At 41.5% G+C, this 26,239-nt stretch overlaps 1 protein-coding gene across 3 annotated transcripts in view; it reads right to left on the bottom strand.

Annotated features, from left to right (window-relative positions):
• Positions 1-13,978: 13,978 nt before the first annotated feature.
• Positions 13,979-26,239, bottom strand: part of FAM53A (family with sequence similarity 53 member A) — an 80,426-nt gene continuing 68,165 nt past the window's right edge. For all 3 annotated transcript variants that reach the window (XM_018554768.1, XM_018554767.1, XM_018554769.1), the window contains one exon: positions 13,979-15,000. In XM_018554768.1, coding sequence (XP_018410270.1) covers positions 14,716-15,000 — 285 coding nt within the window. In that variant the 3' untranslated portion in view covers positions 13,979-14,715. The remainder of the gene's footprint in view (positions 15,001-26,239) is intronic.

The raw sequence follows: 26,239 nt of genomic DNA, 5'->3' as shown, positions 1-26,239 counted from the left end.
ATATATATAATACATTGGAGGATGTTCTTTGCTTTAGCAGGTGCTGCTTGACATTGAGTTCTATTTATTTATTGTTAGCCAGGCTTCCCAAGTCCATCTTCAGAATTAGTCTTTTCAATTGTATTCTATTCAATGTAAAATGAGCAATTCTGGACTCAAGATATTGGTAGTTGTTTATGCGTACAGATGACAATAGGCATGCTCTCTAGTATTTGGATACATTACTTAAAACAAAAGTTGAACAACCATGGTTGGTACTTAAAGATATCTACTGAGCACTATTTGTATCTAAACTAATTACATAACATAATCCCAATTTAAATTTAGGAAACATTTTTGGGGTAGCTAAAACAACTAGGAATCATACAAAATGTCATGAATTGAAGTGTATGTCAACCCAAACAAGGAACTCCTCTTATTTGCTTTCTTTTTTTTTTTCTATTAAATATACCAACTGAACTTGTGTGTTTTATTTCCTTTATGTCTTGGCATATGCTTTAAGACCTTTGGGTGGCCACTTCTCCTTCTCAGCTGTCATAACTGAACAAACTTGATTAAAGTAAATCTAATATCTCTACTATAACCATTCAGACTCACGCCCTCTAAGATGAATTTGGGTGCAAACCAATAAACTAACCAGCATGTTTTTGCAAGATAATAAGAGGATATGGGAAAAACCTTACACAAGGTCACACTGATCTAACAATATTGAGTTGCCATAATTATAAAATGGTCTCATTTGTTTGCACTGGTGGAATCGTCCCTCATACTCATACACACATACTCAGAGAACACACAGTAAAACCCACGCAGGCAGACTGGGAGGGAACTGAACCCAACATTGCTAATTAATAAAATGCTGCAAGTGTTAAAGGTAAAAGCCTGACTAATGGCTAGGGTAACTTCAGGTTCAATGTGACTCTGTCATGAAAGAAACATGGCGGCTGCCATTTGAGTGTGAGAAAAGTATCACAACTACTTAATGTATCTATAGAAGATCATCTCTGTTCTGGGTCATAATCTGACAGCAATGACAGGCTCCATTAAAGCTGAACTCTTAAAAAAATACCTTATGGGTCCCCCCTCATATACTAACGGTCCAATGCTTGTTTTGTCTAGGGGGATATGTTGTTGTCAGTGGTTGGCCTGTCATCGGATTGCCTAGTCAGTGTAGAGCTGCTTATCAAGTGCCCCATTGAAACATTAGTGCCTAATATCCTCACTGAACCAGCAGTGCCTAGGAAACATGGCTAACCTGAAAAACCCGTAGCCAAGTTACTAAGAGCATTAATTGGACATAATTTTAAAAAGACAAATGGTATGATTTCCTCCTAATCCACCAGACTCCATATGTACGATTAGAACTGGGTATCCTCTGGATTAGTCAATTTGTGGTTGCCTCAGTTGTTAGCCGTGTGCCTATATTTTAATTGTTCACTGTTGCTTCAGAAGACACTTACTATCTAATCAGCCTTAAGAAAAAATCGTTAGCTTCATTAGGCCGCAGAAGGAGCAATTGTTATAGATGGCACATTATTTAATTGGTTGCACAGTTGGTGTGTCTTCTTTCAACAAACCAGTCTAGTCTTTCTAAGCTTTTCATGTTGTCCTTTGCAGATGAAATAATTCTTCTTAATCGTTATAATTCTTACCAGCTTCAGATGGAACCGGGGTTAATGCCAGCAATCTGGGTTCCAAACAGTCTTTTTACTGTTCCGGTGATTGAAATGTTCACAAGAGAACCAAAAAGGTAAATGTGAGATGACTAAATATAGCAACAAATATACAGTTATATACAAGATATATGAAGGATATAAAATAATCATTGGCTTTTACAATCCATATAATACATTGGTCATTCATTCATATGAGTTCAGAGGGACTTTTTAAATGACATGAAAATTAAATGAAAAAAGATTTTAGTGGTTGGGTTCAGATATACTTTTGGATTTACATTCACTTCCTGTGTGTTCCCTGGGTCAGGACATATGGGGGAATATTTACAAAGGGAACAGAGACATGAACAAAAAAAACTGAGGTTTCAGCTCTTCTTAACTCAATCCAAAATCTTAAAGAGGTTCTAAACCCTCCGTTTATTTTGCCTATATCTACTGCTAGCATGCAGTAGATATAGGCAAGAAGTGTAAAAAAAAAAAACGCTTAAAATCCTTTTAAACTTAACTCGTTATCGCCGCTCGTTCCCGCGCCGAGAATCAGGAACTGCTCGTACGGCCGCAAAGGATCTTGGGGCGGGAGCATGCACAGTTCCGATTCTCGGCCGGGAGACGAGCAGAGACGCAAGGTAAGTCTATGGACGCGTGCACCTGCCTGCAGATCGGAGAGACAGAGCAGTCAGCGCTGGATCGGAGTGACGTCACACCGCTGGAGGGACACATGAAAACATGGGGAAAGAAGAGGAAGATCGGAAAAAGAGACATCATTTAAGGTAAGTGCTAACATTTACATTGGGGGGAGGGAAAACATTTTTTGCCTTTAATGTCACTTTAAATTGAATTTGAGTTCCAAATTAATGGCAATAATACCATAAAGAAAACGATAATGATATATGTACAATCACAGACTGCCTGGCCAACAAAAAAAAGTCACCACCTGGATTTAGCTAAGCAAATAGGTCAGAGCCTTCCACTGGATAATAGGTCTAGGTTCAGCACTGTAATGGGCCCAAAAAATGAGGTTAGCTGCCTACCTGAATATACTGAATGATTGAGGTTTTTCCATCATTGGATTTTTTTCTTCCCTGATGGCACATTGGACATATTCCAAGATGACAATGTCAGGATTCATAGGGCTCAAATTGTGAAAGAGTGGTTCAGGGAGCATGAGACATCATTGTCACACATGGATTGTCCACCACAGAGTCCAGACCTTAACCCCATTGAGAATCTTTGGGATGTGGTGGGGAAGACTTTACGCAGTGGTCTGACTCTCCTATCATCACTACAAGATCTTGGTGAAAAATTAATACAACTCTGGATGGAAATAAATGTTGTGACATTGCATACACTTATCGGAACAATACCACGGCGAATGCATGTCGTAATGAAAGCTAAAGGCGATCCAAGGAAATATTAGAGCGTGTGACTTTTTTTTTCAGACTGACAGTGTACATAGATATAGGATTATAAACCTCAAGGCCTTAACTGATATCCGCATGAGGGTTCCTATCTTAACTGTGTGTGGCAACACCTCTGTATATCATTGTTAAGCTGAACCAGGAAAAAAGCTTATACACACATTGCCAGTGGAATTTTCAATAGTTGCTTTTTGTACCTTGGTTTTTATTGCCTCTGAAATATAAATTGTCTGGGGCATCCTAAAGAAGTGGAAACGTTAAGTCTATATATAGAAAGAGAGTGTCAATGCCTGCAGAGCATATTAGCCTAGTTAAAGCACACAAGTAAAAGTAACAAATTATGTATGTCCCTGGTGCCCAACCTGCAGCCCAAATGCCACATGTGGCCCTAAAGTGTGGCCCTCAGGCTCAGCAGTCAGTGATGGGACATTGTTTTTCATGTAACACATACCTAGTTCTCTAACAGTCTCCTACAACGTGACCATTCTTCTAGTAAGACTTCAGTCTATGGCAGTCTTCAATAGCATGTACTGTACATGTAATAGATATTACTTTAGAGAGATCAGGGGCTGAATTTGAGACCCCCTTTACCTTGTAGATTGACAACCACTGATATTTTTAGTGACAAAACCTGATCCTTAAACTACTTCAATGCTCTCCCTAAACTGTAGGCACATATCAGTCACATTATTCAATTATTTCAGGAACAAACATTTGCTCTTGGGTGGATTAGATGTCTGGTTGAGCTGTGTGCTTTGATTAGTTTTACGAGTAAGTAAAAGTCAATAAATGTTCAATAAATTCATGTTTATTGTATATGATGCTTTATGTAACCACTCGAATGTGCAGTTACACGTGAACAGCCACGGCGCCTGTCAGTCCAGGGCTGTAGCTACCATGGGGCGAGTGAGGCACTTGCCTCAGGCGCAGCTGAGAGGGGGCGCAGCCAGGCGAGCGAGCACAGGGCGCCACTGGCAACAGGGGCGCCAGGAGGCCAACACAGCTGTGGCTCAGGAGGGAGAAGAGGGGCGGCACAGGCTCCAGCTTCTCCTCAGATCCCTGCTGCTCTCCCCCACCTGTATGGGCAGAGGACTCTGTGTCCTCAATCTCTTTTTCTATTTCAAAAGGGAAATGTTAGGGGTCTGTTTAGACCCCTAATATTTCCCAGTAAAAAAAAATATTAAAGAAACAAAAAGCACCCCTCACACTCACACACACATATTACTAGACCTGTGCTAAGACTAAAAATTTGTTTCGGATGAAATGAACGAAAACTAAAAACAATTTCATTAGTTTCGTCAAACGAAGAAAAATGTTATGCTATTTAAGATTTGTCCGCCATTCTGGGATCGGGGCACATACCGCACACGTCTGTTGTGGGGGGGTGGGGCACAATTTTTTGTTCTTGCCTCGGGCGCAAAAGGAGCGTGCTACGGCTCTGTGTCAGTTTATCATTGATTTCCACAGGCTGCTGGCCGTGGCTGATTGCATTTACCTTTGCATTCCCACCGCACTGAAATGCTGGTTCTTAGCAGTGTATGGCCCAAGCCGGCCATGTGGATGAGCCCTTTAGAGCACAACTAAAGTATACAGCTAAAGAGTCTCTCTCCACCCTAATCCTCCCTCTCTTCTGCTCTTTTATCAGCCACTTATTTTACTAAATACAGATTCTATCAAAGGAGAAGAGAGAAACCAGGGCGGAACAGGGAGGAATCACATTGTTCTGTGCAGTGATGGTCTCTGCCCCTTATGCAATGTAGTAGAATAATGACATACTAAGATAAGGGTGTGCAAAGATTATGACCTGTGAGCTGTGCAGCTAGCAAAGATCAAACCAAGAGTTCCTATATAATCCGAGTTCTTGCTGTTATGCCTGCTCAGCAGTTGGGAAACCTAGTAAGAACACATTATTTTACCTTACAATTTCATAGAGCATAACAATTGTTATGCTTTAAAGTGCCCTTCAGGTGCTGTCTGGGAGTTTTCAATACAGATCCTAATACCAGTGCTGCTGGTACCAATAAATAAGATTTAAGCAGACTTCAGCAAGCTCCAGCATGACTTTGAAGAGTACTGAGAGCCTGCTAAATTTACAGCAAGCAGTGACCATTACGATCTGCTTTCAACACACCCAGATTGGAGCTGTCTCTATAAGAGAACCTGTCAGAAATCTGGGCTAATAGCATATGACGAAAATGCATAAACAGAGGTTGCCTTCATGACACAATGACCATTAGGTCCAGACATATATGCAGCTGATGTTATGTGCAAATCTGTAAAGATAATCAGAAACTGGTGAAAAAAGCGTTAGACGCATGTATTTGGCACCTAACAAGGGGTCATAAATAAAGTCTCACTCCCCACCACATCATGAGTGTGCTGGGATGCTGGGTGCCTGGAGTTGTGACAAAGTTAAGCCTTTTGCCTCTGACTCAGTGTACTGCTGCTGGGGTAAGTAAAGGTTTATGCATAGGTTCAATATACTCAAATTAGATTTGGAAACTCATTCAAATTTGATATATTTTCATTTTATGCAAATTGTACAATCTTTACTTCTCCCAGGGAAGTAGATTATATCTATGGAACATGTAGAGAACTGGAAATCCCATCATGAAGACATCTATGTGCTCTGTTGTAATACTGGATATATCTAAAAAATTGCATATTGCCGTATTATATACTGATAGGATCTTGCTCTGAGTTCGTTACACATGTGAACGTTTTTGCGATGTACAATCTTTTTGAAAGGAGAATTATTGGGAGAGTAAAATATACTCTTCTTAATACTTAGAACCAGCAAGGAATACTGGAGCTGTTAAATACTGACTATAGATTTAGAGTGATCATGTGACTGATCACTCAGCTCACGGTCTTCTCCTTACAGAGTGCTCAGCAGACTGTCAGTCACTGCTCCCCCTAGGCATTTCCCCCTCCCATCACCATTCCTCCAGCTCTTATTGGAGAGACAGACAGGGGAGTGGCCGGGCACAACTGGTTCTAGAGAGGCAGAGCCAGCTGTCAATCAGGCAGCTGGGTGGATCCTTCCCGGCTGCAGCGCGGCTCTGGGCTGCCAGCATAAAATGGGCGGGAACTATATACTGACTTTGGGTTACAGTAAAGCCAAAGAAAAGGTTTGGCTTTAGTTCTCTTATAACATTGTCTCTTTCAACAAATTATAAACACGAGAGGTTTTTTTAATGTACATATGAAATTATTGACAATATTGTGCACCCTAGAAGTCCGGCTTTTTTCACCAATTTTTGATTAGCATAGACTCTCTATATACTATACCTTCTGGGCCAAAAATTCACCAACTGGATTAAGGGCAGTGTTATTATCTGTGGTTGCTTCAGTTGGTCAGGTGTAGGTTCAGCAATGGTATGCCTCCAAAACATGAGGTCAGCTGCCTCCCTGAATATACTGACTGACCAGGTTTTTCCATCACTGGATTTTTTTTCCCCCTGATGGCACATTGGACATATTGCAAGATGACAATGCCAGGATTCATCGGGCTCAGATTGTGAAAGAGTGGTTCAGGGGGCATGAGACATCATTGTCACACATGGATTGGCCACCACAAAGTGCAGACCTGAACCCCATTGAGAATCTTTGGGATGTGGTGGGGAAGACTTTACACAGAGGTCCGACTCTCCCATCATCACTACAAGATCTTGGTGAAATATTAATGCAACTCTGGCTGGAAATAAATGTTGACATTGCATAAGCTTATCGAAACAATGCCATGGTGAATGCGCGCTGTAACCAAAGCTAAAGGAGGTCCAATAAAATATTAGTGTGTTCATTTTTACTATTTTAAGCCGGGCAGTTTATTTTTTAAATATTTATGCAAATCTGTAAAAGAAATCCCAACTACTGATTTGCATAATTATTCCATGTCATTGACACAGAATGTACTAAATCCATTTGATCAGCACAACAACCAAGCAACTAGCATTTTAAGAAGTCAACAAGGGAAGCCTTAGTATTTCTGTCAGTACAGGGGTTCCTTATTGTCTTTTGAAGACAGCTTCTAGAGCAGGAGTAGCCAAACTCTGGGCCTCCAGCTGTGGTGGAACTACAAATCCCATGAGGCATTGCAAGATTCTCACAGCCACAGCTCCCAGAGAGAGATGCAGCATGAGATTTGTAGTTTCACCACAGCTGAAAGGCTGGAGTTTGGTTACCCCTGTTCTAGAGGCTTGTCTAAAGCTTTGTAAATGCTTTTGTAAGAGTGTACAGTATGATGCTCTTCAGACTGGTGTAGGCAAGTTAAAGGCATTGCGAACTTGGCCTGCGTGAAGTCGGAACACCTGCTGCATTATATTATATGCATTATATGTCTCCTTATGGATTAAATCAAGCACTTGATGCCTAATTTATGTAATCTTATAAAAATATTGAACATTTTGTCTAGTAGGTGGTAGCCTAAATAAAGACCTTATGAACCAAGAGCTTTTAATCCAAGCCATTTTACTGAAGGGATAAAAATGAATACTCAATACTATTAGGAAACGCCAACAACCAACAGATCCTCATTTAAAATGAGTGTAAGCTCAGTTTTCATAAGGACAGTCATTGGTAAAGTACAGAAAAAAAAAGTCTGCACTGTAGACCAGGGTTGTCCAACCTATAGCCCTGGATCCAAGATGTGGATAGCAGGCAATACTTTTTTTGGGCCATGTCTAAGCCAACGACAACTTCTTAGATGTCAACTATGTACAAATCAAACATTGTCATCCACTTTAGCACCTTCATTATACTGTTTTTTTGCTCTGACGACTTTTATTTATTGTCTTTATTTATGTTGAGTTTTTCTAATGATGGGATCCAAATACTCCCCATAGAGCTGGCAGATCACTTTTTCCATCAGATACGCAAGCTTCTCCAGACCTCATAGAAAAAGTACGGATGTATGGAGAAACCCGAGAGCAAGAATTGTATTCTCTATCCCGCAGTAAAACTAAAAACGCTGATTGGTTAGGCTTGCCTGATCTCTCTGATAACTTTATTATAGACCAATAACACTCATGTGAATAATGAAGAGGAACTCAGGAGTTAGGGACAAATAATGAGTCCTCCTAAAAAAAAAGATGATAGCCTGGCGTATTTTGACTAACACCCCTTTGGCTTAATCTCCAAAACAGGGGATGGATAGAGTCATTTGCAAATATTCCCTAGCTAGACCTCATTAATTCCTAACCCCACCGGGAGGATTTCCGTGGTTTGGCCTGGGAAGATCAAGCCTTCTTCAGTAAATGGGGAGCTAATGGCAAGGTATGCTGTGGTAAATTCCTAACAAATGGTAAATTTGAAAGCCTTGACCAACTTAGGAAGGAATGGCGCTCCTTCCTAAAAGATGCTTGGAGGTATTCCTAACTGCAACAGTTTTTTTTTTTAAAGGCCTATGTAACGCCTGCAGAACATTAGATACACTGTCAGTCTTTGAAAATGTATGTTTGCAGAAGGAATTGAGCACTAAACCTCTATTGTTATCGTATAAATTACTTTTTGACCTGGAGTTGCAAAAGGACCCCTACTTTGTCAGGGAATAGTAGAGACCTATGCCTTACACTGACAGTCAAAAGGCTAAAATAGCAAAGTTGGTTCATGTACTCATCAGCTGTAAAATGTAGGTGACTGGCAGGGATGTATCCGGGTATCTTCCCCGGATGCTGAAGGGTATGTTGCATGGATGGTATGTTTCTTCCTTTGTGGTGGGATCGCCCCATTATAAGACCCTTCTGGTCAGTGGTGTATATCATGGGATTTTAAGATCCGTGATAATCTTTTGGCTGTGCCATTTTCAGAGACACCCATTCTATCAAAAAATCCTTATTATCACGCCTTGTAAATTCTTTATACCTGTTTTATGGAAAAGTAACAAAGCTCCAGCACACCAGGTCCATATTTATGCAATACAGCCAGTCCAGAAGAAGAGATAAATACAAATAAGACGGTCATTGTTTTCTGTTTATTAGTTTAAGAATGCTAAAGCTAGGAAGATTACAGATTTAATATGGAAGATCTTGTCACTGTGCATAATAAGCTTAGAATATGACACGTTAAGTATATATCGTATTGTTGATAAATTAGTCCTTAAAGGAGAAGTATGAGGGGAGTGAAAATCACTCATTCTCATAGTTCGAGCCGAAGTGTGACAATGAAACTGTCACAGGTCGGCTCAGTAGATCGGGAAGTGAGAACACATACCGTCGCTCACTTCTCCATCCTGTCCCTGCAGAGAGCCGTGACTGTCACTCCCGACTCCTGGGAGTGACAGTCCTCCCGTGACCCTTAGGAGAACTGTGAGGAAAAGCCCTGACCCCATAGTTCTCCTTTAATGATATACAATCTGATGTATTTGTTGAATTCAGCAAAAAGTGTGGATGGTAATGTCATTCTCTCCTGTCAATATACAGTATATAAATAAGTATAAAAAAATATGGAAGAAGCCCATTTATATCCAATGTTTTCTAACGGTTTGAAGTTTTGGGGCTGCTCTATCTATAAGCACTGCACATATCAATTGAAGTGACCAATGACCTCGTTCACAATATTAAATGGAGTGTGAGTTTGGTTTTTATACCATGTGAGAACAGCTGGGAGCTAAATGCACAATATTACTGCAGCAAATTCAATCTGTGATTAACATGATATCTCAGTTATATCTTGACTCATAGGAATACCCTCTGTACAGTACCGTTTAATCAGCATTTCTAAAATAGTTGGCTTCCTGCTAAAGAGATATGCTTATGCTTTAATAAAACTGGAAGGTTGGATGGATGGACAGATACATCAATCCGCCCAAAAGGTATGTTACTGTTCAGAAGTAAACCCATAGTGAATTAAATATGGAAGCTTCCATTGCTGACCTCTCCTTCTAGAAATGATGCTTGCCTAGTGGATCCAATGGCTTTAGTAGCATCAATGGCGTATTGAGCCACTGATCTGGAACAAGCATGCAGATCAGGAAATCTAACTTCCTCTGATTTTCCATGCTGAATGCTTTTTCTACTGTAGTAGCTCAATGTACTGTAGCCACGGTCAGGCCTTCATACATCTATCTCCACAGGTGTCCTTTAAAGCAAAGCTCCACTTTCCAGCAGCGCATACATTGTTCAGTTCAGCTGCCAGAAACAAAGAATGTATTAGAAGTATAGAGAAGCATGTGACAGCACTGGTGCTTGGTGATTGGCTAAGAGCTCTGACAAAGGGCCACTTGGGGAGTCCTCAGCCATGCGGAAGCTCTCTCCAGCGAGAGACTCTGAGTTTACACAGGACTGTCTTCCTTTGCTATTTGAACAGGGAAACATTAAAGTGAACCTGTTGCTTTGTGCTGCATTGGAAAGGCACAGGTTAATTTAAGCATCAAGGTCGGTCACTTACTGCGTATCTACATCTGTTGGGGACTTCAGCAGTGAGATCTTCCTGCCATTGTTTGGGATTTTTATTTTTGGCCATAAAAACTACTTATCTGTGATTGTTAATGGCCAGCAGTCCTCCTCGATACATTGGCGCACATCTTTATTAGTCACACAGGTAGTGAAATGTCTCTACTGCTGTGACACCGGCATGACCAATATGAGATACAGGCTCAGCTGTGGTTTCTGCTTGGCTCCTGGAATTTATACTCCGATCCTACACCATGCAGAAGATGAAGCACTGGACTGTATTGGTCTGGTTATTCCTTGTGATTCTTCACTTCTTTAATTTGGAGAGTTACAGCACACCCATGAATACTGGGCTGTTTTAATAAACTGTCCAGAATAAAACTATGCAGTTAGAAGTGGAGAGCTTTGGCGGCATGCTCTCAAACTCCATGCAGCAATTTGGGTTCACTGTATGTGCTTTTTTTTTGGCCTGCAATTTTCACCACTCAGATGTAAATGAACTCCAATGTTGTTGCTAAATATAATGTGTAAATACCTCTCTTGCTACTGTAGTATCAAGAGGTGCCACTGGCTGTAGGCTATGCAGAGACCCCAACTTTCAAGAGTGTCAATTTCCTGCCTCCTCCAGTGTCCTGAAGTGATGCGGGGGTTGACGGGAGGAACCATTGAGCAATGCAGAGGATGCAGGAGATCTCCACTCCCATTAGTGTTGGTTTCTGCATAGCCTTTAGCAAGCGATTCTTCTGGATCAGAGTGAGAGAGATGCTATAAAGCAGGGGTAGCCAAGCTCCAGCCCTCCAGCTGTGGTGAAACTACAAATCCCATGATGCACCTCTCTCCGGGAGTCATATCTGCGGCTGTGAAAATCTTGCAATGCCTCATGGGATTTGTAGTTCCACCACAGCTGGAGGGCCGGAGTTTGGCTACCCCTACTTTAAAGCCTGACTTCAGAATGTTTTGTGCATAGAGTGGGGCAAGGTTAGGAATCCTGTCAGGTTTTCAATTCGGTCAGCCACTCCATTAGGAAGGTTTCTAGTCACTTCCCTTGACAGGTGGACAGAGGGACATGAAGTAATGTGACATCTGTCCAATCAGGGCAGAGACAACAGTAAAATACTGTTGAATAATGAAAAGTTAGGCACATGTCGGAATGTCCCTGTATTCAGGGGTATAGGGGCAGCCCACCTGAGATTCATGTGCAGACACTTGGAGGTTGAGGTATATTTAGGAGCTCCAAGGGACAACTGTACTGTGTTCCATTCAGCACATTTAAAGTATATACCAGCATGAAAATGCTACAATTATACCCATACATCTCTGCAAGAATCAGGGAGCGCAGCCGTTACCGGGACAGGAAACCTTTCCTCTCGTTGGAGAGATTTCCCATCACTTCTTTTCTTGACAGGAAGTGAAAAGAAATCTTGCCCAATGGGGACATGGAAGTTTAGATACACTTTAAATATTACTGAACTAGACAGACTGTATGCTTCTCTGAACTCCACTCTCTCAAACTCATCTAGGTGCTTATTCTGGGTCAGCAACTCAAACATTGATGCCAGAGGACCAGCATGACATGACAGCCATACAATTTGCATTTTCAGTATAGGTCCCCGACGACAGTTCCCCCATTTCTTTCAGCCACATCTCCTTTAAATGAAGCAGATGGGCGTGCTCAGCTCTTCTCAAAAGCTGCAACCACAAAATACCATTCAGAACGGTGAACTACAACAAGTGTATGCTGAGTTGTAATGGAATTTCGCTCTTCTACATTCAGATCTGCAGCCAACAGCGTTTATGGTTTCTGGGCTTTCATGCAGCACATTCGACTTCAGAAGACTCCATTTCCACATAAGCTCTTTCCCACAACTAGGTAAACCCGTTTCCTTCCACTCAGCATTCCGTATGTCCATACCATATGCTCATTACCTCTATGTAAACTTACTGATCTGGGTTATGGGCCCCGAAGAAGGGCAATGTATGGGCCAAAACGCCTTTCAAAGAGGAAAATAAAGCTTTTCCGTATTAATAATGGTGCTCACCACCCATGCATTTGTATAAAAGAATATCTGTCTTCGGTCCACATCAAAAGGCAACCCAAGCTTGATGCTGAATCCCAGGTAGATATAAATAAATGGTCAAACCAATAGTCTATTCATTGAAATATCATTCACCCAGCTAGTCTTTAAATATATTAGAATCCTGTAAAACTCATTATCAGTCATGTTGGTGACCAAGATGTGTTAGCCAACAGCAGTGGAACGAGGTCACCAAAGCTGGCTGGGGTATATAAGTCACAAGACTAATCTTTTGGCATGCAAACCAGATGACATATGTATTTAAACTGCTTTCTTAGCTGTATAAGGTTTTTATGTTGTACTTCTTTTTTTTAGTTACGTTCCTATGTTGTACTTTTATTTACGTTCCTATGTTGTACTTTTATTTACGTTCCTATCTTGTACTTTTATTGACGTTCTTATGTTGTACTTTTATTTACGTTCCTATGTTGTACTTTTATTTACGTTCTTATGTTGTACTTTTATTGACGTTCTTATGTTGTACTTTTATTGACGTTCTTATGTTGCACTTTTATTTACGTTCCTATGTTGTACTTTTATTGACGTTCTTATGTTGTACTTTTATTTACGTTCCTATGTTGTACTTTTATTTACGTTCTTATGTTGTACTTTTATTTACGTTCTTATGTTGTACTTTTAGTTACGTTCCTATGTTGTACTTTTATTGACTATGTTGTACTTTTATTTACGTTCCTATGTTGTACTTTTATTTACGTTCCTATGCTGTACTTTTATTTACGTTCTTATGTTGTACTTTTATTTACGTTCTTATGTTGTACTTTTATTTACGTTCTTATGTTGTACTTGTTTTTTTTTTATGGTTCTATGCTATTTTTTTGTGTCGTTCCCCCCCCAGAGTTCATCTCTAAAATCAAGCGTAGACTGGTTTACTCTACATGCAAATGTAAATTTCTTTAAAATAAAAACAAGACAAAAATTTGCAAACCAAATTGATTTTTTTTTATTTAAGGACAAAATCGCCTTCTATTGCTGAGTGTATCTTCTCCTCCTGTGGAATTGATCATTACAAAAGTCCAAGTCTAAAGTTCAAGTGCTCTGATACATTCTTTTGAACGATAGAAAAAAATAAAAATGAAGGTAATAATGACCTACAAGGCATGTAACTACTTGCACTTTTTTGGGAAATGCACATAACGTAAATTACGGTCACTTTTGTTCAAGATAGAAAACAAATACAATTCAAGTAGCAAATGTATAGGCCTTCCTGTCTCCTTAACCCTTCAGGTCACTTGTACATTTTGATCAAGAAATCGAAACAAAAACATGTTTGTACATGTAGTTTTGTAACCACTCAATATAAAAAATAATCCCAGAGCGGTTATTTTGGTTTTTATTGGACTGGTCGTTATTGTCGAACATTCTCCATATCCATTCAGACGAAGAAAAAACAAAATAGATTTTTTTATATTTTTTTAGAACTTTAAGCTCTTCCAAAACAACAAAATAGAACTTATACCTGCACCAAAATCATGGCAGACAACATTTAGGTTTATAAAATGCCCTTCTAAAAATTCATTTCAAAATAGAGATGCTTTTATTTATTTGTATTTTTTTCCAGAACTGTAAAAGCTATAGAAATGCAAAAATATCTGTTAAGTTTTTTTTTTTTGCTTTTTAAATTTATTTATTTTTTTGTATTTTAGGTTTCCTTGAAATTCCTGACGATTTCCTTTTCGCTGTTTTTCGGCAGCCCAGTATGTGAGACGTTCGCAAAAAGTAAACAAATTGTACCCGCTTTTTCATCTAGCACACCCCTCCAAAAGTGAGGTTACGTAATTACGAAATTAGCTTAAAAAATAGTAGTCCTTCCCGAAACCCCTTCCCCTCCCCCCTTTTCCCTGTTATTCTGAGTAACAAATATTTAGGCACTCTCAGTAAGCACTTGTAGATAAGTTACTTTCCCATAGGAAACCTAATGAGTACATATATATCTATTTGACTTTATACGTCGAGCCGCACATACTAGGCCGAATACTGCTGCCAGGCGGAAACCGTGATTTTCGTGCTCAGTCTTTTTCAGAATTCGTTTTGTTAAACTAAAACAGGTGACTACGCTCTGACCCATTCCACGGGACTGCTGAAAAGAAAGCGATGGCGGCAGGGGGAGCCCCCGTGACCGGAAGCAATTCTGGGCTTAGTTATTCTCGATTTGCTCCAGGTCCAGGTCATCACATTTCATCTGAACCATGTTGCCCTCGATGCTTTCACAGTCGCTTAGGTCTTCCTCGCTTTCACTCACAGTGGCTTCCCTCTTAAAATCCCTTGGATGGGTCCCTTCATCCGTGGTCTCCTTCACAGGACTGGACCCAGGAGTGATGAAATTCATGAGGTCATTGGAATCGCAGGGGGAGGAGACAATGGTTTTAAGGTGGGGGTCTTCGTCATCTTCATAGTCCAAGGAGCAAAGGCTTTTAGATGTCTGGAAAAAAAAAAACAAATTTATTAGTAAATTGATTTAGGGCTTTTGGATGTCAATTTATTATAAAATGCTATGAACAATAGATATATATATACACATATATACAGGGCTTGAAAAATCCACTCGTCCACTCATCTGTGACGAGAGGACGGTGGAGCCCAACGAGCAGCTTCCAGGCCGGCCGTTGTAATTACACGGCCGGCCACTTTATATTCAAGTGATCGGGCGTCTCGGTGCATCTCATACATATATATATATACATACACCGAGTGGCCAGATTATTATGAACACCTGACGTTTGTAGGCAAATTAGCTATAATTTTGCGCTGAAGTTGCTAGAGGGCCAGACCGTTATAAATAGGGAAGCAGGTTGTTTACCACGACAGTAGAAGTGATTTGTTTCTGAAGATACGGGGAAACAACGCGATTTCACAGCCTTTGAACGTGGGATGATTGTTGGCGCTCGGAGCCATGGAGCGAGTATCAGCAAAACAGCAGAATTGGTTAAATGTTCAAGAGCAGCTGTTGTTAAAGTGTTTAAAGACTGGACTGTCAGCCGAAAATCTGGGTCTGAACGTGCGAATTGTGGCCGTCAGCGACTAGTCAATGTTAGGGCAGAACGGAGAGTGGCAAGACTGGTACAAGACAACAGAAGGGCAACAGTGCAGTGTCAGATTCCTCGCATCACCTTTCAACATCTCGTGGAGTCACGAGGCGGCCCAACAAAGTCATCTCGTGGCCCAACGAAGTACTGATGGGGTGGTCATAACAATCTGGCCACTTTGTGTATATATACAAACACACACACATTTTTTCAGCATGTTACATACTCAGTCAAGATTTCTGAGTATAAGCCGAGGGGGGCACTTTTCACCCAAAAAAATGGGCTGAAAATCTCGGCTTATACTCGAGTATATACGGTAATCATTTTATATGGCTGGGGAGATTTATCCTATCTGTCTTAAGCGGAATATACACAGCGGTCATTTTCGGAATGTCCATTTGCTTTTCTAATAATTAATGGGGTCATATCGATCACTTTCGGAGGAGCAGGATGGAAACTTTCAGGAAACTGCATTCATTCCAAAATCGAACATTAAAAATCAAACAAAATTTTGTACAACAATCATCAAGTCTCTGATGGCATTAGCCAATGTTCCGATCGGATTTTCTTGTAAGAAATTCTAACCCAAGCATTAGTGACCATTGTAACTGGGACAGAAAATGACGAGAAGTCCAATATGTTATATTTGTCACAGGAACAGGAAGTGAAGGTAAATCTTTTAAGAGGGGATTTCCTGTTGTATCTTAATAACCAAAAGTAAAGGGAAATCTTCCCAGCTGGACACAGACTGCACAAAGCAAACACGACAGAAAGGCTTCAGGTATGTGTTCACTTTAATAGCTGTGTTCCCTATGGCATTAAAGGGAAACTCCAAGCCCAAGATTGGAGGAAGGTGTCTGCAGGGTTAAACTCAACACTCATCTCTACGCGCCATACTCCTGGCTGGTTAAGGTTGTGACTCATGCACTTGTGCTTTCTACCTTCGCATGCTCTCTCCTCCCTCACAAAACAGGAAATAAGATGATCAGCAATTGACGAACGAATGCATGTTTGAAATGATTGTACCTACTGTCCCTGGATTATGGGCGGTTTACTGCCCGCGGTCAAAAGAGAAGAATTCTTAGGAAGCTAGAACTACACGTGTATAAGCAAGCAGCTAAACACATCATTAAAAAATGTGCGTCTCTGCTGTTTTACCTGCCAAATGATTTGTAATTGTGATTCTGCCACACTGCACAGCCAGGTAGGTGACACCCCTCTTTCCTGGTCCTGGGTCACCTTCCTGCACATTGAATACAGGCTTTGATTCTGATTCACCGGTTCCCCGGAGCAGAAAGGTGGGGGTGGGGGGGAGATAACACATGCTGGGAGAGAGGTGACACAGGAAGTTGTCAAACTCATTTGGAAATCATGGGTGTCCCTGGGCTGTGCAGAGATGACATAGGTATTCTAGCTGTGTATTTAGTAGTTTCCCAATGCCGACATTTCTGGTTACATTTCCAGTACAGACACTGTAGGTTCCGACAGCTTTGAACAGAGGCAGATAATGGTGGTCTGGGAAGCCATGACTGGCGTTTCCTTGTGGAACTGTGCAGCCTTAATTAATTTACAGTGTTTACCTTGAAATACAAGATTAGTTCATTCCCAAATTATGTCTTATGAGCATTTCATTTCCTGCCAGAGAGGGGATTATGTAAATTGTGAAGGAAGAAAATCACTTGCTGGCTCCCACTCCACACTAAATCCCTACTAAGTACAGGAGATGCCGGAGTGAGCAGGAGTTATTGTTTTTTAAAGAGAACCTGTAACTATGTCCATTTGGGGCAAGATTACATTGTGTAAATATCCACCCCCTCACCACTATAGATCGCCTCTACACCACTCCCTTACCGCTCCTTTCTCCCTGGACACCACTGCGATGTCTTCCAATAATGCAGTGCTCAGCCCTAGTCGCCAAAATTAACACCACTTACAGTAAGGAATACAGTGGTTCCCTCTCATCACCCCCAGCTTGTTGACTGGATGGTAAAAGAGCAGCAGCAGACTGATAAAGTCATCTCTCTGCTCTTTCCCATCAGCGTGGTCCTTGTCTGCACATTTGCATGCAGCACGCACGTCCTGTTATACTGTAGACCAGCGGTAGGCAAACTCTGGTCCTCCAGCTGTGAAGCTGCAAATCCTATCATACATCTGGCCCTGGGAATGGCTATGAGAGACCTGCAATGCCTAATGGGATTTGTTTTTGCACCACAGCAGGAGGGCCGGAGTTGGTCTATCCCTGGAATAGCGAATTGCAGGAGACTTATACCAAGACAAATTCCGGTACTTACAGTAGTTGCATTTAAAAAATGATTTTAGCGATATAATAAATACCGAGCTGCAATAATTGGTCTCTTATACCTGCCTAGAGCTCAGTTTTAAGCTGATCAAAGTCACAGCAGAAACTGTAGATTCCCGTTAGATATTTTTCTGCATGTCCTCATGTAGAAGGCCCCTGGGTTTTACAAAGCATGGGAACCTAAAAACAGAAGTTTCACCCCATTTCAGCAGAATTTATAGTGAAGTATTGTTTTTTTATTGAATCACCATCTTGTCTACGAGCAGCAGCAGCCTTGCAGTGCTTTTTGTGTTAATCTGCAGGCCCCGTCAGACTAAAGCCAGGCCTTTGTCACAGGAGACTTCCTGCGCTATGAGAAAGCCATTCTTTACAGTCAACTAAAATTAACTTTTTTCGGTGCATAAGGCGAACAGACTACAGGCAAAATAAACACACTGCTCAGCATGCCGAACAATCACGTCCAGGCACCAGGCCCCCATTCAGCAAAATGGCACTGTGTGCTGTCTTCACAACAAGGGGGCCTGTGATTGTAGGCCACATGACGACCTGCAGGCATGCAACTGTGCCATTACTCTGGCTAAATAGCTCCGTATCAATAGACCTGGACCACATTCTTCATTGTGACAGCATATTACAAGTCCAGCCACTGATGGCTTACTGTGGAATGCCTAGGTTAAAGATCAAGACACGGAACGGCAATTTGATTTGTTATAGTGTTGGAAAGCGGCTGCTGGGATTGTTCGTGGGGAAAGGATTCTGGGTCTCACAAAGAAAATCTATTGTGAAGGTAAGGGAATGAAAAAAGTCCGAGAGGGTTGCTTAAAAACTCCCAAAATGTGTTGTTAAAAATGAACTTGCTTATAATAGTGACATTTGTATTCGCCAAAATTTTCAAAACCATCTTCTCCCCTCTCGCTGGCTCTAAGACAGAAAGCACCTCGGGTGCTTACATTCAGAGCAGAAATTATACTAAGCTCCGCATGTAAAAGCGGTCATGATTACAGCCAGTTGGTTGGTGTCCATCCCTTTAAGGTTCCTTTAAAACTTGGGAACAAATTGGACAATGAGCTGCCTGCTCTGTTCAGGTGTTGTGCAAAAGACAGCGGGGATTCCTCAATCACCACGCTTGTAGCAATGATGGAGGAATCTGCTATACTTTTTTCTTTCAGCCTACTGGCCAAACCTCACCCAAAACTAAGTCGTCATCAAATTGTATTCACCCAATACTAAGCAAAAAAGCCAAATCAATAGTGCGGGAACCAACTAATCGATTCATCGATAATAATTGATGAGAATAGTTATCAACTATTCTCATTATCGATTAGTTGGTTGGATCCCCTGGCTCCCTCCTTCATGTTGGGAGGAGGGGCACAGCAAACGGTGGGCAGGTGCAATAGCCAGCCTGCTATTGGCTATTGCAATTTGAAATGGCCAATATCAGGCTGGCAAATACACCAGCCCACTACCTGCTGTATTTCATTCAGCTGCCATCTGCGCAATCTTGCCACGGGCAGCTGTGGCAAGATTCACGCGCCATGTGCTTCCAATTCATTTATTTTTTCGGTTTTAATTTTCGGTGTTAGACTGACAAATTCTGCTTTGGTAGGTGGGTTGCAGTGCCATTCATTTCAATTGTACCCCAAACGTGCCTCCCACCCACAGTGGGATCGCCGGCACTGGAACGCACGCTACCACAATGCTTTGCGTTCCAGTGCAGTGCCATTGCAAAAAATTGTGCATGCAGTTCTATTCTGAAGTAAACTTTATGTTTGTAACACTCCATTTGTGTATTTTATTTTAAATTAAGGATGGGATTTATTTTTATCTGATTTAATCGAAAAAATAATCGGCCAACTAATCGATTATGAAAATCATCCTTAGTTGCAGCCCTACAAATCAAATTCACCCAAAACTAAGCAAAGTTGTCAAATCATTTTCATCCCAAACTAAGCAAAGTCATCAAACAGTATTCACCCAAAACTATGTATATAGAGTTTGGGAACTAATTATTGAGCTAAAGTGATACCACAAAAGAGGTATATCATAATAAAACGTGTGTAAGGGCTTCTAAAAAAAATTAAATTTGCATAATTAAAACACATAAAACAGTGATCCTTCAATGATAGCATACACTCATGACCTCCCTTGTGTAGATAACAGCAGTGTTGATTATTTATCCGATGACCATAAAGAGTCCAATAATGCGATATGATCATGTTGTAATGGTATCAAGTGGTGCCAATACTCAAGAGGGGGAATTTATCAAAACTGGAGCAGACAAAAACTGAAACAGCTGTGCATGGCAACCAATCAGCTTCTCTCTTTCATTTTCAAATCTTAACTGAACATACTGAAAACAGAAGCTGATTGGTTGCCGTGGGCAACTGCTCCAGGATTTGTCTGCTCCAGTTTTGATAAATATAGGGGCTTCTTTAAAACTAAGCAAACAAGTCAAATGGCATTCACCCAAGTAGCAGCTGGAAAACTTGATGTATCTTGACCAAGGGCATTTATAAAAAGTTTTATTTGCATACAGCTGTTCTTTAGAGCAGCAAATCACCGGGGACTTAATTATTGACAGACGTCTGCAGTCAACGCAAGAAAATAATTTTCAGCTGTAGTTTGAGAAGTTAACCTTCACTTTTCCTGTGATATACCAACCAATGAAAAGTTTAAAGGGCACACAATCTCAGGCTGCAAATTGATAGCATCAGTATTGGCTGGGACCAATAATGCACAAATAGCAGCTAGCTGAATCAGCTAATGTTCCCCCTGCACACAATGCAACAATGGCTGTATCTGTCTTTATTTGAGGCATACTGTATCTGGTTATGCAATTGCTTTCTGGAAATTTAATGTCACAGGACCACAAACCTGAAAGCAGAAGATACATGCTTAAAAGTGTAACACATAAACCACACGCCTTTGTAAATACAGTTTGTTGCATAACATATATATGCCATTTTAAGGTTGCTGTGCAGATACTGTTCTACACGAGCAGCCACATTGGGCCAAAAATGAGACATCGATATAAGTAGAACGGTTGCTCTTTCTGGTATGGGTTGACTGGACGGGAAGCCACGTGTGTGCCAAAAAATATTGCATTCCGCTACACCCACATCAGTGATGACAATGATAGTCTGAAACGTGTACATATATTAGAATGGTATTAAACCTCCCCAAAACTAACAGATTAATAAAAGTTATATGATAAATGGAAAACTTAGTCTCCTGAAAACAGAAGGCATTGTCTGTTGTAAAAATCTGCAACCCACAAATGAAAAACAAAAAACCCAATAAAACCTCCAGATGGGTAAAGTGCACCCTTCCCGGCACAAAACTTCTTTGGGGACAGAGAAGAAAAGCAGAGGCATCTAATGAGATGTCTTTTCTTGTGGAAGTCCCCAAAGCCTTTTCATTTCCACAGCACACACAGAAAGCCCCGAGCACAGAGCCTCACTTCATTAAATGCCATTTTGGGCCTAATTTCACATTGAGCTTGCCCCCTCTCTCTACTCTTTATAAAAGCTGTAGAGCACCAGATGCTCGATGTGGATGCCACCTCCAGCAGAATCCCTCATTCAAGCTTCTGAAAGAAAGAAGCCTTGGAGTTTTCATTCAGAACTAAGTACCCCAGTGTGTTCGTGCCTGTCACAGCACAAAGTGCTAGCTTGTCTACAGATCACTTTTGATACTTGATTATCATCTCCGAGGCCTGTCTACTGCTATCGTCTTTCCTTCTTCCCAAGCCTGCTGGAATTCGAACACTAAATGGGTAGCCCTCCGAGGTAACAAAAGATAAATAGGAGGCCTTTGATTGCTCAGGCGTTGCTGAAAAGAAAAGAGCTCGGGACCCGTCCTGGCTGTGACTTAGCAGAATCTTGTCAGGCACGGCTCCCCCTCTCCATTCCGACAAGCCCAAACCGCCTAGAGCTCCCTATTCAGATTAGATGGGGGCCTGCTCACCCCTTTCAAAAAAGGGACATGAATTCCTGAGGAGGCCTGTACAGAGACCAAACGTTGATCCTGTGAATGGGGGGCAAGGCTAAGCTCACTAAACCGCTAAATGGCACCGCGGCCCACGGCTTTCAACACCGGTGAGATTTATGGATGCACTCTCTGCAAAGAGAATAAAAAATAAACATGGACGTTTAGACCGACGTCCCAGATCATTATTGGCACATGCCATCTGTGTTTCGGGCTTAGGGGGGTCATTGTCTGCAGGGGCCTAAACCCGCCTTTATTCCTTCCAGCACAGCTGTCTTGTTCAGCGAGGCTAATGATGCAGAGATATCTATGGACTTAATTTATTGGACTTGTGGCCCATAAAATGATACTCATATTGAAACTTTCAAAAGAAAGGCAGGCTGTCATTCCAACTCATAAGAATAAAGAATGAATGAAAAATATAAAAAAAAACTGGTTTAGCATCATGAAGTGCCCACTGCTTTATCCTAACACACTAACACAAGGACAAGTCAACTTCCTGGAGACCATATTCTAAAACCATCCCTTTTTTGGAGAGGTGGATACTTGGTCAAATTTAAAAGTCTATGAACCATTCTCAGACAAAATTGAGGGGACAAAAGACATTTCCAAAAGCCAGATGTCATTCTCAAACTCTCAGACCACATATTAGTTCTGGAACAGCGCAGCACCAATAACGACTGACCCAAAAGCAGTATGCAACCCCAGGAGTGTGAAAATGGCCATTATTATTATTAGAGGATGGACGGTGTTTCAAGCACAGCTACTTGGAGTAACTGGCTCCATTTCAAGGCTGAGCGATCAGTATCCAGTTTGGGTGGACATAGCTCAATCTGGCTGTTGAAGTGTTAATTACATCCCATAATGATGGGAAACACTGAAATTATGCTGGCCGCCATTTGGCCTATCGCTTATAAAATGTACACAGACTCAACATTCCATTGCGTTTACATATCTAACAAATTGTGCAAGAAGCAGGCTGAACCTTTGGTACATAAATAATTTGAGGACATGAAGCGTCCATGTGGTGCTACAATTTAAAGTAAATGTGTGTTTGTTCCATACAGGCCAAAGCAACAGATTCACTTTAATGCAGACCTCCATAGGTTTGCTCCGCTGCAGCTGGGGAGAGAATGCAAAGCCGGGAGTAAGCTACCATTCAAAGGAGCTCAAAGGGGTAGGTGTGATTGACCCAGCCCAGTCACATTCTCCACCATGCATGGAAGTATGGGGCATTTCTTTGGGCTGCTGCTTATGCTCCGAAGAGAAACATGCACCTTAAAGCTGAACTCTTGGCATAAAAATTGTCCGTAGTTGAGGTGGTGACTCCAACAGGAAATGTGTGTTCTTTATTTGCAGTCCAAGTTCTTTCATTGTAATCTAGTTTCTTTGGAATCGGGTACATTTGGCAAACATCTTGCACGGCTTCTGGGTGAACTGCACCCTCTTGCCACATACCCACTTGTGCTTTAATGTGTGTGAGCAAGTCTGCTGTGAGCTCAGGGAAAGGAAAAAAAAAACAGAGCCCATCAGAAACTAAAGATATGGCAGACTAGAATAATTTAGCTTTCAGAGCAGCCAGAAGAAAATGATAAATGCAAAAAAAACCAAACTGCAATGCATGTTAAGTCACACATCATGCACGCATTGTGGTGTAAACTAGCTCTATAGCCAATCAGCAGGTAGGTTGGGTCTCCCAAGTTAGTTTAAAGGTAAAAGGTTTTGTGTCCAACTTGAGCATGCATTTCATTTTGCCATTAAAGTCCACAGTTTAAAGTAAATTAAACAACTGAGTTGGAGCAGGACCGTTCAATCCTAATAGCTTGAAGATGGTACAAGGGTGCATCAAGTAATGGAATATGCAAAGTTTTCAAGACAAAAAAAATTACCTGCTTCCACAAATTATCCCCCCCCCCCCCTCCCCCCAGCGGAACGCGCCACGTTTCCCCCTCATTAAACCCATAGATATTTTGTAACAAGCACATTCTGTCAGGCCACACCAGGCCTCTATAGGGAGATGTGACAAGTGCTAGCAGCTGGGAGATCAAGCACAAGAGCCGAGATGAAAGGACAGCTGCCGTCTAGGGATGGGGTCCCCTCTGCCAATAGCGCCAAATTAACTCTTCAAACTCACATTTCTATTTGGCCTTAGCGGGAGACCCAACACTGGTGGCCTCCACAGCATGATAAGAGGGGCAATGAATAAGCAGGCTGCAAGTCTTTTCAGTGCTGCTCAAAGTATCGCTTTGGGGACTTGCATACTAATTCTACACTGAGGGGACAAAATGAAGTTCAATTTTAAAGGAAGCCTCTACTTTAAGTGTACCTGTCATAGAACATAGAAGGCCGACATGTGGTGAACTGATCTAATAACTAGGTCTAACTCAGTCTAGGGGTTACCTCTCCAAATCTTAGGGTCATCTTTCATGTTCAAAATGTTTGCTTTAAATACATGTTTCATTCTGTATTGGTTTATGGTCTACTGCATTATTGAATAATTCAGCCTAATGCCACAAGGTGTAGCCACTATCATGCTATAAAGTATCTCAGGGTCACAGCTATGTGTATGTTACTACACAGTAGTTCCATGATGAAAATATGGAATCCCCCCTGAAGAACTCCATCCAAAATATTACATTTCTTTCCAGAAAAAAAAGGGGACCGCATAGAGCCAAATGACTCATTGTCATCTTTGTCCGTATTGGGAAAATATCCTCATTTTTCAATGAGGATAGAGACCAAAACACATTTAGTAGTGAGAGGAAGGGTTAGAACATCTGACTTATTTATTGCTCTCTGTTCCTTTCAGTCCTGGTGAAGACCACTCCCCTCATTTATTACAGGAAGTGAGGGAAAACCCCTCCAATGGGGTCATGGATAGATATAACACCCGACTGAAACTCTTTCCTACTCTATCCAAAACCTACATACAAATTTTGGCCTGGATTTAGGTTTTAAAGGATAAGTGTAGTTTAAAACAAACCGCTAATCCTTTTGGTCCCTAAAGCCACATCTATGGGCATTGTCTACCTTCGTCTGCCAGGTGGGAGATGAGCGCCGCAGAAGTCGGCGCAGTAGAGATGCAATGAACAGGCGTAGCCAGGAGAGGGAGATGCCAGCCCAACAATGTAAAACAGTGGATGGGCCCATTGGAACTATGCAAGTATTAATTTTTGCTGGGGAAGTTGAGGCTCAGCAATGTCATCTTAAAGGAGCCAAAAGGATAAGTGCACTTTTTTTTTTAAAGTGCACTTATCCTTTAATTATGAAGCAAAAGAACTCTGGCTACGTGGGCATGGTGGGATGTATGTTTGGAGAAAAAAAAAAAGGCGCAGACAAGTGACCTAGTTCTCTGTAGTGGCGATTTTCCGATGCAGACTTTTCAGTTGGCCTTTGTAACGTCTGCATAGGCATGAAAATACATGAATGTGGTAAATAAGGTAATTTCCGACCATTTAGCCTGCACAAGCCTCATAAAACATTATACGGATAGCATGGGATTTATTAGCCGTTCTAAAAGGAGCACACCTTCCCTCTACTGAAACTGGAAATATTCTTCTGAAATGTGATTTCCCATCAGAATGCATTAAAGACTCCTCATTTCGCCACCTACGCATCCCTTTAAATCCGAGCTCCGGTCATAAAAACACAGGCCGCCCTGTCAATATAACACTAGGCTCGGAGATATTCCTGTCAGGACTTTTGTTATGGTCACAGTTATTATGGCAACGGGTTTCCCTTCCAAGGTCTCCTGTGACTGACATCTTGCTTCATCTGCTCGTTAATGCTTGTTATTATAACTAGGTCTATAGCGTTTCTGTTTAGTCATGACAAATTAAAAGCGAGCTGTCAAGGCTGTGAAACCAGAGCGGCCAAAGTCCTAGAGGGGAGCTGGGCGGTGGCCATTTGCAAAGGCACTGACACGTTCTCATCTTCCATGTGCCTTACAGGCTTGGCCAGGAACGCACCAATCAGATGAAATGTGTGTTAAGTGTACATGTATATTGTAAAGAGTAACTCCATCTGTCTTTATTTCAGCCTCCTGTAAATCCACTGCACAGCAGGATTCAAGCTTGGGAAGCAAAGGGGTAGCACACTATGAGCCAATATACTACTACAGGGGTAGGCAACCTAGGCACTCCAGCTAGTGAAACTAGGAATCATGCCTGTGGTTGTCAGAGTCTTACAATGTCTTATGGGACTTGTAGTTCCACAACAGATGGAGTGCGAGGTTCTACTGCATTGCACAAGGGGAAGTTGCTCACAAGAAGCGAGGCCATTCCTTAGTTTTCCATTCACAGGCAGATCAAGCTGCATTGCTCACCAGCAAAGAAAAGGGAGTTCACCGA

Source organism: Nanorana parkeri, unplaced genomic scaffold (assembly GCF_000935625.1).
Source record: "Nanorana parkeri isolate BGI_ZX_2015 unplaced genomic scaffold, ASM93562v1 scaffold172, whole genome shotgun sequence".
NCBI lineage: Eukaryota > Metazoa > Chordata > Amphibia > Anura > Dicroglossidae > Nanorana > Nanorana parkeri.
This window is presented reverse-complemented; position numbering and strand designations above follow the sequence as displayed.